General features: G+C 35.9%; 1 protein-coding gene across 2 annotated transcripts in view; it reads left to right on the plus strand.

Annotated features, from left to right (window-relative positions):
- Positions 1 to 1,047: 1,047 nt before the first annotated feature.
- Positions 1,048 to 14,887, plus strand: part of LOC149538637 (Metallo-hydrolase/oxidoreductase superfamily protein) — a 183,390-nt gene continuing 169,550 nt past the window's right edge. Inside the window, exons 1-3 of one of the 2 annotated variants that reach the window (XM_089799947.1) lie at positions 1,048 to 1,482; positions 14,073 to 14,227; positions 14,647 to 14,759. In XM_089799947.1, coding sequence (XP_089656073.1) covers positions 1,239 to 1,482; positions 14,073 to 14,227; positions 14,647 to 14,759 — 512 coding nt within the window. In that variant the 5' untranslated portion in view covers positions 1,048 to 1,238. The remainder of the gene's footprint in view (positions 1,483 to 14,072; positions 14,228 to 14,646; positions 14,760 to 14,887) is intronic. The other variant, XR_016356080.1, reaches the window with a different exon arrangement.

Genomic DNA, 14,887 nt, shown 5'->3' on the forward strand with positions numbered 1-14,887 from the left:
TCACATAATGTTTTGTTTTGTAGGATGTTTTGCCCTGACAAGTTTCAGTGGTCACCTGTCACTTGTCAGCACTCAATGGTCATTATGAATTCTGCTGAGGAGTACCTTTAAATCATTTATTGTGCTTCTTTAAGGGTCATGGAGTGGATGCAACCTTTCTCATTGTGCTTTGTTGCTTTGTAAGTGCGAAAATATTTTACAAGGTAATCTTCTTGTTTGCCCTTTTCTATTCTTCAATATGCATTTTGGGTAGCATCCTTTGATCTATTTCTAAAGATATGTTTCTGGCCATTAATCTTTCCGAAAGAGTTTAGCATATTAGTGGTGTTTGAAATATTTATTGTGTGTGTGAATCTTTGCATTTTCTTCTGCAATTTGTGAATGGAATTTGTATATTCGCTTGTGGTTGTTACTATGAGTCTGTTTTATCACAAAAAATCCAAAGTAATCACACCCACATGTGGATCTACTAGATGTCGAAAGCCATGCCATTTTTGGCAAGAAATCGTGGAACTTTGTCATTAGAATTCCTTGATTGAATTGTTGAATTGGCACAAGCGATTTATTCCACTGACAAAAACTTTTCGCGCTTCTTTATAGAAATGTTGATCAAGGGGTTACAACTTACAAGTTGGTGTGTCCTACTTCCCTTTACAAGAGGTTGGCTTGTCTTCCTTTAATGCGTCTTCTTTGAACTTTTATGATAAAAATTAACCTCTAATTCAATTCAAACAACTAAATTCTTATAACATCCTAAATTTAACAAATCAGACATACCAACTTCTTAACATCGATATTTATCATTCACATATGTACTTCTACTAAAATAGTATGTAACACCATAGACAATAAGCAAAACTCTAATTCAAATCTACCATGGACAACTAGACGCTTTGCTTCCTTATTATAAATTAAATTAAAAAAAATCAGTACTTAGGAAAACCAGAAATAACTGAATACAATTCCAATACCATCTTTTAACCTCACGAATGCTTAAAAAAAATTCTTCCTTCCACAATATATAATATTATTTTTTGTTCCCTTGTCATTGTCGATTTTTTTCTCTGGACCTAATAATTTATGCAGGTGGTGTTTAATACCGACCCACTGAACTCTTCAGCTTTCAATAGTACGCCTGAAATGAGATTGGTTTAGGCTCCGGTTTGAAATCACAGTTGGGAGCCGTGTGCCCCCAGATGTAGCTGAGGGGTGAAAATCTGAACTATAGTTGACCAACCATGTGTTGTTATCATTCTCCTCTGCCTCTTACTGTTCTCTCTACACTACCTTCGAATGCACCCACAATGCTACTTGGGAGACAATTTATCCATGTCAAACGAAACACCCTGCTCAATATTTGGTCCCCTTTGAGGCTATGTAATCACGTCAGAGGCAGAGGTTGTTATGCAAAGGGAATCTGTACTATCAACAAGAGCAGGACAGGACATCGTAGCCTTCTCGCGCAGCTCCATTCACAATCAGGTGACTAACATTTTTCACACTTCTCTTCAACATTTTAATAATTGATTGGGCGACCTTAAAATTTATCCTGCTTTGTGTTCGTCAACTCTGTGATTGGGTGGTCATTTTGGCACTCGTTCTCTGGACTTAAGCTTGATTCTTATTCCATTATTTACTATAAATAATAACCAGAGTTCCATTCGAGGCAACAATCTATGCAACATAAAAGATTCGTCAGTGAGACTCTGGGAAATGAGATTGTGTCCTGGGTGGCTTCTCAGTCAGCACCTATTCCCTGCTTACCAGTCAACTATAGGCCTGCAAACAATTAAACACTACAGTTCTAGTATTGCTGCTATGATTGATATAGGCTAGCGCCAAATGTATTGCAGTCTAGTGGAGGCAATTATAATAGGTAGATTCGTCTTGTAAGGGAACCGATTTCAATCTACATTGGCCAAGGGGAAACAGAGTCATTGGGAGCAAAATCTTTCTTCCAAATTCCTAGCTTGACATGTTGTACACAGACTTGAGTCTATTTTGTAATTTTGCAAGGATGAAGAACAGCAATCTTCTCGATGTTTTCATATTCAGTTTTCTATTTTTCTTTAATTCGGTCCGAGCACATGCCCCAGTCCGTGTGGGGAGAGCTCCTTTTAATACAAGATTAAATGATGTTCTCAATGCATCCGAGTCTTGAATTATATGTATTGGTCAACGCTATGGCCAGATGATGAAAGTGCTCTCGGCTTAAATATACTAGTAAGAAATATTAATTCTCGAAGTAAACACACCTCGTGGATGCCTAAACATAGGGATTGACACTTCTTAAGACGAATATGCATTTGTATCTTACCACCGTTATCTGTCCACGAAAGCTCGACGGAATCTTGCTAGTGCTTCAAAGGACACGCTTTATTATTTCTCTGGGGAGCTCTGGGAGCTCGAATTTTCTTTTGGGAAGTGAGATATCTTCCCTTCAATCATTTAGGAGTTATAATTCAGCTTGAACGACCTCTGTTACGGAAACACTGACGAACCCAAATTTCAGGTTTACCATTAAACCAATTGGATATGGATTAAATCTATGAGTCGCCTGGAAATATGCCGTTTTTCAGAAAATGACAATTTAAACTTGAAAAATCCTTAAATCTGAACAATAAAACCTGATATACATTCGAAAACTTTCACGTCTTTGCTGAACTGACTAGCTAAGACTCCTGTTGTCTTCTCTTTGACCAAAACTTAGTCTGAAAATCTGTTTTTTCAAATTTTAATCGTAATCAGAAAATCTGTTATTTAAGACTTATATGAGGAAAACAAACACAGTATTTGGGCAGAAAAGAGAATCGACACAAGTTTCTAAAAAGAGAACTCTAGGAGAATTTATTATAATCTAACTACATTAGTACACAAGAACAAATGGAACTTTTGAGAGAAGGAATGGTTTGCCAACTCAGGCCCAAAGGGAGCAACAGTAAGGAGGCCCTTGGCCATTAGTAGTCCTCTCCAACTATTCACCCAACCATTTTGAGACCTCCATAAAATGCTGTACTAGGTCCGAAGTCTTCTTACAACGGATTGCTTTTGCACATGGGATAATAGGTGTTTTTGACTCCCTTGTTATGTTTACGCTATTTTTAATTTCCTACAACACTTAGATACTCTGTAACTAACTTATTAATATTTTGCCTGCCACGACACCTAAAATTCTTCTAGCTTCCTCGTTACTCCTGTAACTATCCTTGACATTGTAAAGCTCTATAAGTCCATCATTATTCTTTGTAACTATTATTTGCAAGATTCATTGTAACTTCTCTATTGTTTTTTAGAGAGGTAAACCAAAGAATGGCCTCAAGGCCCACTAAGTAAAAGCGATACAGATAAGTCTTATCTCCTGCAATTCAGCCTCCAAAAACAAATGCTCTGCACCTGCAAATCAACTCCAAAAACTCTCTTCCTGCGATTCATGCTCAAGACTCTAAATTGAATGTAGATAGTAAAACAATTATGCACAAATTAAATGTGGAAGATCAAGAAATTCATGTTCAGGTCTTACCAAAAAGAGATATGGCACTGTTCCCTATATTCATGATCAAAACAGATACAGAAAATCAACACACAGTATGGAAAACTTTTGAACAATAAAAGAAATATCTGGACTTCTCAGCACAGTCATTAACACTAATAATACATCTCACTTTTTAAATTGTTCATTGGTTAGTTAAAGTTGGTGCCTGTTGCTACACACCCTAAATATGCCTCCCGAAGTCCACCACATCTTGGTTAACCTATTTTCCTTCAGGGAGATCAATGAGATTAACAACCCCTCAGGATTGCTTCCAAAAACAAATTGGAATGGAGACGAACTAGTAGACCTAATTCCCAAGAAAACTAAGCATGTGCCACAACCAAATCCCAGTGTGGTAAAACCAAATCCCACTGCTTCAGATTCTCACCATTTTTTATGTTACCCCAAGTTTCTGGGATTGGGGGACAGGGAAACAGGTTTCCAGGATGTTTGTTTTTCCTGGAGCTGAAATTTCAAATATGTTCATGAATTATATAATATTGTAACTTTCATCACAACAACATAATAACATTTATAATTCTGAAATCAGTGATCACTCATTGAATTATGATAGATCATAGCATGATGAATCAAATTGATTCATCATAGAATAAGATCATAGGATATCATCAAATGAATCAAGGCTGCAAGTTTCAATAAAATGAGAAGTTAAAGATTTAAGTATCATATCAGATATGAAGATTCAACAATCATTGCATCAATGCATCATATAATATCAGAAGATTCAAAGTCTCAAAGTTTAAGTCAAAATGAAAACAATGATAGTATGTTGCTGCCTCTAAGAGCTGGTCTCAGAATGTACTAAATACTGCTCTGATTTCCACACTCAATCTGCAGATTTTTACCAAAGACTTCCAGAATTCACAAATAACTCTGTGCACATTCCAACAGCAGCAAGAGCAAATGATTATTCACTCGAGCATAGCTTTGTTCACTTGGGGCATTCTATACGCAACTTGCAAGGAATACATAAATTGAATTTTCAATCATATGCTCAAGATTTGATATTAGTAATAACATATTCTAATATTTAGGGTTGCTTTTAGGTGTGGAGCCCACACAAGATTATTTTTTAAAATAAAATTATGTTACTTTTTGCCTCTTGCTGCTGGAAATGGCCAGCAGTCCCCGGAACCGTCCCCTGCCATTCCGAGCATGGTCAAAGGTTTTCAAAACTTCCGTTGACTGTTCCCAAGTTTCTGGGACAATTTCCAATTTTTTTTTTTCTTCATCGGGGACAACTTGGAAACATTCCCAGCCTTCCCTCCGTCCCTGAAACTGTTTCCATTTCTGAAAGGGTGCATTTAGGGTGGAAATTATATCTGGGTGATGACGGGCTACACCACCCGTACCCACTCACAACCAAAACTGCAACAATATGGAGATAGAGAGATGACAAAAATGCTTCATAAAGTATCCATTAATACTTGAAATCCATTACAAGAGATTACATACAAAGAGCTTCTACTTGAAGAGCTTCACTTGAAGAGCTTCTATTTCTCCAACTTGATTACAAATGATAATAGGCCTTTCTTAAATAGGGACTTCTAACCCAAGACATTACAAACACAATCGATGTGGGATAAAAGGTAAATACAACTACTTTTAAATAAATATTAAATTCCCACCCAAATACAACTAAGCACCCAACAAATATTAAATACATGATTTATCCAAAACCTTCTAGAATTTCCTCCTACACACCTCGATTAATGGAATGACAACTATTTTTCTTATTTTTCTTTTTATGCCACCTATGCACCTTGAAAATAGAAATTCCTCTTTTCTCCTTTTTTCCTATTTTATTTTTTTATTATTATCATTCTATTTTTGTCACTTTCTCTCTCCTCCACAATTTTTTTTTTAATTTTAAAAATTTTCTCTTTCTTTTTTTTTTTCTAATAATTTAATTTTCCCATGCAAGATGCTCCTGCATCAGACTCCCTTGGTAGATAGAAAAGTGTGTCCCACACTTTGATGCCAAAAGAATGATATACCACCATCTTCATCTTCACCACAAGCTTCCACCTCAATAGGGACAAGAAAACCAACATGCAAATCTTCGGATGCAGGAGCATCATGCATCACTGGGTAACATTGCACCATATAGACAATGAAGCAAATTAATGCAATTCACCAACTTCATTTGCCCACCAGTCTTAGGGTTATTGCAATTTAGTCTCAGGGTTTCTCTATAAATTTCTCCAAAAGTGACTTAGAAACTTGTATCCCAGTCACTACTGATAGTCTAGGGCAGTTGATGCAAGCAGACAATCTCTACAAAAAACAAACCAACATTCTTATTTGCACCAGTAGTCTTTTTACATGAAAGGAGTTAAACCATCTTAGAGAATCCATCTACGAGAACAAAAATAGAGGCATTACCTCTTTGAGTACTGAACAACCCCAAAACAAAATCCATGGAGATGTCAAGCCATAATCCCTTAATAATTGATAAGAGTTTTTACAAAACTTTGTTCTGATGCCCACCTTTAGAAATCTCTCAAACTCTACACGTATAAACATCTTTCAAAACTTCGCAAATTCTACATGTAGAATCAAACTTTTTTACATATTTTCTTAATTGTGGCCAAAAAATCTTCTCATTTACCAAGCTGTTTATTTTGTCCCTTGCAAACTGTTCCCCGAGCCATTTGAATTCATTTCCCTAATCAGTGTTTCTCTTTTGGACCTTGTTGGAATTTAAAGTTGGAGTTTTTTAAACTGAAATTCATACACCAATACGTAACTGTCCAAAAATTCATTGCTTGTAACAACAGGTTTGTTGAGACCAGTAATAATTTTGCTGAAGAAGGGATCCGCTGTATATTCTCCCATCATTTCTTGAATTCCAACTATTTTGTTTGTCAGTCATTGTGACAAGTAGGTGATGTAAAGCATCAGCCAGCACAGTTTTGCCTCTCATATTCTGTACTGCAATTGCATAATAAGGGGATTCGTTTGGCATATGCTTATGCTCTTTGACCTAGTTTGGTTCCTCCATCGTCATTAGTGCTTCGTGGATTCGGTTGAGGGGTGTCACAAATATTCTTATCTAGCCTATCGCTCCTTGAAGGCAATTGTGGATGCTGACTCTACTAGTCGGGCCTGGGTCCATTGTTGGTATGCCTAGGCCTCTGCTCTATTGAGTTTGGTGGGGATCGAGATTGACCTTCTTTTGCCTTTTCAGTACTCTTTGGATGCCCCCTCTTATCTCCTCCCTTCTTGATAGGAGTTGAATAGGCATGTCAGGATGGACATCTACTAGTAGTACATTCTTACGACATGGATTAACCCCTGGGGGAGGGCTCTGTCTGTGGATGGCCTTCTATGTAGAGCACTTTATTGATATATAGGATGGGGTCGTTGTGCCTCATACATAGCTTGCCCAAGATTGGACACACACACTCCACATCTCCTTGGGCCCTTTCAGTGTGGGCTCTCATCGACTTCATATCTAGATAGACCACCAGATCCATAGAGAGGATTGGATCTGCCAACTTTGTGACATGGGGGAGGATGAGACAAAGACACTTTATTTTACGTTGCCCCATCTACTATGAAGTTGGAGGTTTGACTGCATATTCAGAGGATGTCGGTCTCTCCCATCCTTCTTCGGGTACACTGATCGACGGTCTCTTGTACTTTATCTCTAGGAGGCCATGAGGCTTTGGGACCACACCTTGCAGCCTTAGTTCCCTTTGGGATAAACCATGGACCGACTTATCACCTCCCTCATGTTAGTCTCTCTAGCTCGGGGTACCAAGTGGTCGCTTGGTATCCCTACTTCCAGACACACTAGGTCCGTGAGACCTCATAGGGGTTGCATACAACAACAACCCTCCACTTCTAGCGGTTCTTTGAGATGACCTAGGGCCTCCTCTCGCTCCAAGCCATATCCTTTGGTTTTGGACTTCTTCTCAACGACGAGGAGCAGTTAGCTTGTTGTTGGGTTCTACTTCCATTCTTTTGTTGGGGCTTTGCTTTGTTTTTCTCTTTTCCAAGGCACTGTTTGGTGTTTCTATTGCTGTCTGGCCTTATATTGTCTGCTTGCAATCCCTTAGAGCCTCTTCGTGGTCTCTTGTTGGACATTAATAAATTTATCTTATCTTATCTTATGCAATAACTTGGCTTGAGAGTTGATATCATTCAATGCTCAATTGTTAGTCAACAATATGTATACCCTATGCAATAAGTAGTGTGTAATGCTCCCTTTCTAAAATATGACTTAATAATAGATAATAATTAATAAAATTAAATAGAAAATAAATAAGAATAATTTAAAAAAAAAAAAAACATAAATAATAATAAAATATAAATACAAAGTAATTAAGTTTAATGAAAGGTCAAGAGGCATGCAATGAAGTGTTGTGAGCCCTCAACATAAGTTATAAAAGTGAGAAGAGTTCATTTGAAAGGGGATGAGTAGGCAGCAAGGGAAATTGGAAAATAAAATTGGTAATAATAAGGTTGGGATTGGAAAACAATTCAGAAATAAAACCGAATTAGAAATAAAGAACAACAGATAAGATTGGTTAAGGGACAATTAAGAAAGTAGAAGACACACCAGTCTTTCAAAAATATATTAAGAAGTTGTTGAATGCATTTGAGGGGAGGAATAAGAATTTATATCATACTTACATTTGCAGATCTGGAAATGGGAGGATAAAAGGGAAGATCATCAAAGAAAGGTCAAAGGCATGATTGTAAGAAGAGTTTATAGCAGAATTTTAAGAAGAGCATATGCAGATGTAAAAGAGGAAATATGCATATGCTGATAAGGAAAATATATGTAGACTTAAAGGAGAAGTATAAAGAGAAGACACAATTTAAAGGTGTTAATCCAGAAACATTTAATGAAGAAGAAAGAATAAGGAAGTGACTCCTTCAAAAGGAAAAGGTTGTGAAGGATTTCTACTCTCTTAAAGGGTGGTAATTTTGAAAGGTTGTGACCGTTGCAAATGTCCGGGTATGGTGAAGGGGTCTGTCTCTCCTTCATTTTGGAAGATATAAAAGGGTCTCATTTGTGAAGGACATTTAGGAAAAGATCAATTTGGGGAATAGTATATTGCTTTAAAAAAAAAACAATGAAAAATGGTGACTCAATCCTTATGGGAGGTGGTGACCCTTCCACCAATGAAGTTTAAAGGAGAATCATTTCAAGCATTGGAGGGAATATATTAGATAAAACCGGAAAGGAGGAAAGATACAAATGATGATAATACCTATGGTTATCTGAAAACATATGAAGCAGCATCAAAGGAAGGGAGATACAAATAAAGACTAAATTAGAAATATATATCTTAGGATCAAAGAGGAGTAAGGATCATCGAACAAAAGAACAGAATTCAGCAAACAAGGAACAATAATCAAAATCTCAAGTGTGTAAACAAAAGACACATATTCAGGATCAGATTCTCACTAACATGACTCTCAATGATCTTAATAATGGCTCTTGTGATTTTAGCATGTCCTAAGCATTATTGTCAATATATATGTTTATTGACAATTGATATAGATGCATGTATCAATAATCTGTTTGTGATGTTCCATCAGTATATATTTAAGAAGCTGTAAGGGAAAGAGGAACTATGAGGATTGCCATCTAGGTAGGGACCCTAGATGGATGTTCATGTTGCTTGCTACTGGGGCCAAGAGGGCCAAAGTTCTGCTCTTGGGCTTAGATAGGATAATCAAGGAACATCCATGGAAACCTTCCTGCAACTCTATAATGAAGGTTAGTAAAGCTTACAAGATAAAGCATGGATAGAGGAAGCAAATACATGCACCTCACTAGGTAGGGATCTCGGGCAAATGTCCATGTTGCCTACCACTGGGGCCAAGAGGGCTAAAGTTTTGCTCTTGGACCCCAGATGGATGTTCATGTTGCTTGCCGCTGGGGCCAAGAGGGCCAAAGTTTTGCTCTTGCGCTTAGATAGGATAATCAAGGAACCTCCATGGAAACCTTCATGCAACTCCATAATGAAGGTTACTAAAGCTTAGGAGATAAAGCATGGATAGAGAAAGCAAATACATGCACCTCACTAGGTAGGGATCTCGGGCGAATGTCCATGTTGCCTACCATTGGGGCCAAGAGGGGTAAAGTTTTGCTCTTTGACTTACTATGGGATAGCTTAAGGTGGACCTATTGTGCTTCTTTTCTAATGTATTTTCAATGATGCTATATACGTTTTATGAATCTCATGTGCTACAAACTAACCCTAGTAACAATTATATATACTATGCATGTGTACATGTTTCTTATGTTATGATTTTAGGATTCAAATCCACGATTGCACTATTTGAGGAGATATTTTACCTGGTAAAATGTAACCCTAAACCTAATTTATTGCCATTTTGATTTTTGGGGCAAAAATCACATAGTGCCTCATCTGTCTTCAATTTAATGTTTGAACTATGGTTTAAAATTCTCTCTCATTAGTGACATACCTATTCTTGGCATTGTTCAAGTTTTCACTAAAGTAGGAAATTGGCTTGCCTTCTTGACTCAACATGCCATCAGTGGCTACACCGTAGTTAAAAAACTTGGACTTTGATAAAATCTCAATATGCCCAAAGTATATGATTTGACAAAAATTTGACAACCTAAACAATTGCTTAAATCTCATTAGAAACACATTTTCTTTGCAAAATTCATAGTCAAGATGTATCCAATAGGTTCATGAATGAGTACACAAGTGTTTTCTATCAATTTGAGTTTGAGTACAAAATCACATCCTCATGTGGAATCTTAATATAATAGTTAGTTGACAACTATTATGAGTTAATGATCTTTGCCTTTGAACATTATCATGATTTGGCATAATTCATAATTTGAATATTACAACATTTTACATCTTCCTTTTCCATGGTCTAGTTAAAACTTTGGGAGAAGTTCTAAATTTCTAATAATCACATTTGAAGCAAAAATTGCCTATTATTTGATAAAGGAGTTGGCTATTGTTTTGGCATGTAAATTGACCTTTGTAAACCACCTTGAAGGCCTGTAAATAAGTGGCTCTGTAATGTGAAAGATATCATATGGTAATTTGCTCTTTGTTGGATAATAGAAAGAAGTGGACGACTATTTCTTTGGTGGCTGTAGTGCACATTGGGAGAACCACATTTTAATCTCTGTGGTTTTTGCTTATTTTTTGCCTCTTATTCGACATTTATTCAATATTGTTTTGCTATGGTTTTCTTTAAAATCTTAACAATTGGTATCAGAACTGTGTATTATGGTCATTTTAGGAGGAGTTTTCAGATTCAAGTGGGAGCAACAGCAAAATAAGTTAAGCTTAAGGTTGATAAGCTCAATGGTCAAAACTATCACCAATGGAAGATTAATAATTATTTATATCAGATTGATCTTTACTTACCATTGGGTGGAGTATCAAAGAAGCCATTGACTTTGACACTGGCATATTCTGGGGGTCGTGTGTAGATTCTAGGTTCTTAATTAGCTACAAATTTCATTTTTAATATCAATAAATACAAATGTATGCATTCTCATCATCAATTGAATAGATAAAATAATCTTTTCCAGGAATTGGCTTATATATAGATTTGGTTTCATGAATTGTTCTTTATTTTCAGAAATCCCCAAAAAGCAAAAAATTCCAAAAAATACAGAAAAGTGGAAAACCAATGAAAAATATCAGATAGTTACAAGTTGGACAGAGGTTGAGCCTACATGGCTTATCAAAGTGATATCAGAGGTGTTTCTTACCATCTAGTTGGGGTTGGAAATTAAAATTTCATAGAATTCACTGATTATATTTGAGTGACCAGCACTCTTGTAGTTTTTCAGTCATGATTGGGGTTGGAAATTAAAATTTCACAGAATTCACTGATGATATTTGAGTTACCAGCACTCTTGTAGTTTTTCGGTCATGGAAATTAAAATTTCATAGAATTCACTGATGATATTTGAGTGACTAGCACTCTTGTGGTTTCTCAGTCATGGAAAATGAAAGAGACGAAGTACTTAGCATGTTTGAGGAATATAATACTAATACTCTCCCCCAATATGTTAAGAAAGAATTATACTCTCCCCCAATATGTTAAGAAAGAATTATCTTTCTATCACTTAATGGACTTTCATCCAGTGCTAAATAAAAAGATTGGTTCGGTAAAGAGACAATATCATAGGATAGCTTGTGATCTATTTGCAAGAAGAGTTGGTTCATGTAGTGATAAGAAAATGTTGCCTTGTGATATGAAGGTAAAATTTGAGGAGGAAGTGAACATGAACAATGCTTAAAAAGTTGTTATCAGCACCGATAACAGTTCTGATCTTTATGACAACAGTCATACTGTTGAACCTACTCATCAGGTGGTAGCCATTCCATGTATGGAAGATGGGTGTATGGAGTTCCCTAGTGTTGACACTTAAGATTTGAGTGTTAGAAATGAATTGTATGTTGCAGATTCATGTCACAACAAGTCTGATTTTTGCAAATCAGACCTTGGAAAAGAAATAGAATTTTTCACTGGTGGGCAATGAGCCCAAGATTGTGCTTTGGATGGACATGCAGTTACATTGGAAGCAGAAGTGTGTGAAGAGATTGTCAAAACAATAACTTCCACCTTACCAGTTGAATCATTGTTTGAGGTACATAGCAACAATACCTTAGCTGTTACTATGTGCACTGATGTAACATACTAAAAATTCAGAAACTAAATGATTCTCAAATAAAGAAACTAGATCTTATTCTTAACCATATGATTAGAGATATAGTTAAAACAGTTGAAATACGAGCTAATTATTTTCTTGATTTGCATATAAATAGAAATTGACAATCATCTAACTACGAGCTCACATGACATTCTGTTATTTTTTTTTTTGATAGGTAACATTTTGATTTTTCATGGATCTTAAGAAGAGGAATTACATCGGATATGCCATTTACATAAGTTGGCCAAAAGCATTACAAACTATCTTCCCTACCCCACATACATATATAGATGATAAACAACAAAAAAAAGTTCATTAACACCCCATCCAAAAGACAACAGCATCCCCACCCACAACAAAAAGACATTTTATATGCCCAAGGCGAAGACATTGTCCACCTCTACCAACTACCTGTGCTTCGTTCTTAAACCATTGTGCCGCCTCTTCCCTCATGAAATTTGGAATGGTCCAGTCGTCCTAAACTGACCTTGGCATGCCGAGAGGACTTTCCTTGGCTACGCTTATTGCCTTCACTTGTGCCTGCCTCTTCAGTCAATGAGATGTCCAGCCACATTCCATGCACCGTGGAATCTCCAATATCCTTCTGGGCTTTCCTTTCAAGCTGGTGTCACAGGGGCTGTCCTGGAGTTGTCACACTCTACAATGTCTCTGTATTAACCAGACTTGGAAACTACACCATTGGGATGAGAACTACACAAGGTTATTGGGAGACTTGGAGCTCTTTGGTATTGGTACTGGTACCGATATGGTTATTTTTCAAAAATAGGAGACCAGGGTAGTTGGAGACAACAATTATTTTAGTAGTTGAAAGAGTCTAATACTAAATACAAAATAGTAAAACTGTAAAACTAAAAGACTAAAGTGAATACTAATAGTAATGTCACATTAATATAGAGTCAAATAGTTCATAACTTACATTACATATCTCATAGTGATATCTAATTTCTGAATATTGCATATGATCATCTTCACATTAGATTAATATTTGTTGAGATTATCATTACATATTCAAATTTTAAATTAAAAAATATATAGTTTGATGCTAAACCGTTGATATACAAACAAAAAACCTAGAACTATAAACAAAAATCAGAAATCTAGCTAGTATCTAGCATGATGATGATACTGTCATCTACTCCACAAGGTTGTGATCCACAAATATCAGTTTCAACAAATTGCAACAAATTTCCACAAATGTCTGTTGTCTCTGGTAGGGTTGGGAATAAAAATAAAAATAAAGAATGATGTTTTATAAAATAAAATATATGTAATGTCCTTTAAGTTATTAAACTAAAATATTTTTAATGATCTCTGGTTGGCTTGGATTCTGGAATTGTGGAATAAAAATGAAAAATGTTTGTATTTTTTTAAAATTTAAAATGACTTCAATGATTAAATCATTTAAATTGCCATTGGTTTTGCATCAAAAAACATTACAATAAGGGCCAAAATACATATCATTATTTAATATTATATTTTAATTTTGTTTTAATTAGGAGACTTTGGGGAGACTTCACTTTTTTGGATTCGGAGTCTTTGAGTCTCTATGAAGTCTCCAACCTTTTTCGACATCTGTGGAGATGCAAAAAGTGTGTCTTTGAGGGGGGGAGATGAGTCTCCTTATAATACCAGAACTACATCCTCATCCTTTTACCCAAACCTTTTAGTGACTACATTTTAATGTAATACAGCCATTCTCTTATACATTTGAATGTTTCTAATCAGTATCAACCTACATCCGCATGCATGTATAAATTTGTTTGTAAGTGCATTCCTATATAAATTCATCCCAACAGTATAACGTGCTGGCATTTGTAACAGATAATGCAGCAATTGTTGGAATGGTGCCTGGGGTTGAACATGCTACAAACATGCCTGCAAAAGTAATAGGATCTGATCTTATATTTATGGGAACTGGCACCAGTGAAGGCATTCCTCGAGTGAGCTGCCTTACAAGCCCTGTAAAAAAATGCCAGGTATGAAGTTGCCTCTAGTAAATCACTGTCTTTTATCAATCAATTTTATAGGAATATAGATATAGATCTCTTAGCTTGGTGATTTGTATTATATATTATTGAGAATCAGAAGGAAAAAACATTGCAGAAAGCACTTCCAAAAGTAAAAAAACAGGTTGTATAGTAATCCTCCCAAATTTCTCATTTCAGAAATATTCTAAGGAAAATATTTTAGCAATTGTTAGCTGAATAGCTGCGAAGGTCATAATGGGTTTATGTGTATTGGTTCAAGCATTCTGAAAATTTGTGGATTGTCTTCCTTTTGAGTGTTGCACTAGTTTATGGCATTAAATCTTACTGGGTGAATTTTAAGAAATTCCATTCTAGGGAAAATTCTCTATTTTTATAGTAACTAGATGCTTATCATGAAGTGATGACAGGTTTGCCAAGAAGCAGCACGACCTGGGAACAAAAATAGAAGATTAAATACAAGTATTCTGATCCGTTATGCTGCTCCTGCAGGCAGAACTAATATTCTGATAGATGCTGGCAAGTATGTACTTTGTTTTCTTCCTCTTATTTGAATCACAGGGAACAAAAAACTTGATGTATTTGTAGATAAGCAAGATTAATTAATTAACAGCCCTTAGAGAGAGCAAGATTAACTGTAGACAACCCTTA

This window comes from Cupressus sempervirens, chromosome 9 (assembly GCF_028749045.1).
Source record: "Cupressus sempervirens isolate cs-2001-9-10 chromosome 9, ASM2874904v1, whole genome shotgun sequence".
Classification (NCBI taxonomy): Eukaryota; Viridiplantae; Streptophyta; class Pinopsida; order Cupressales; family Cupressaceae; genus Cupressus; species Cupressus sempervirens.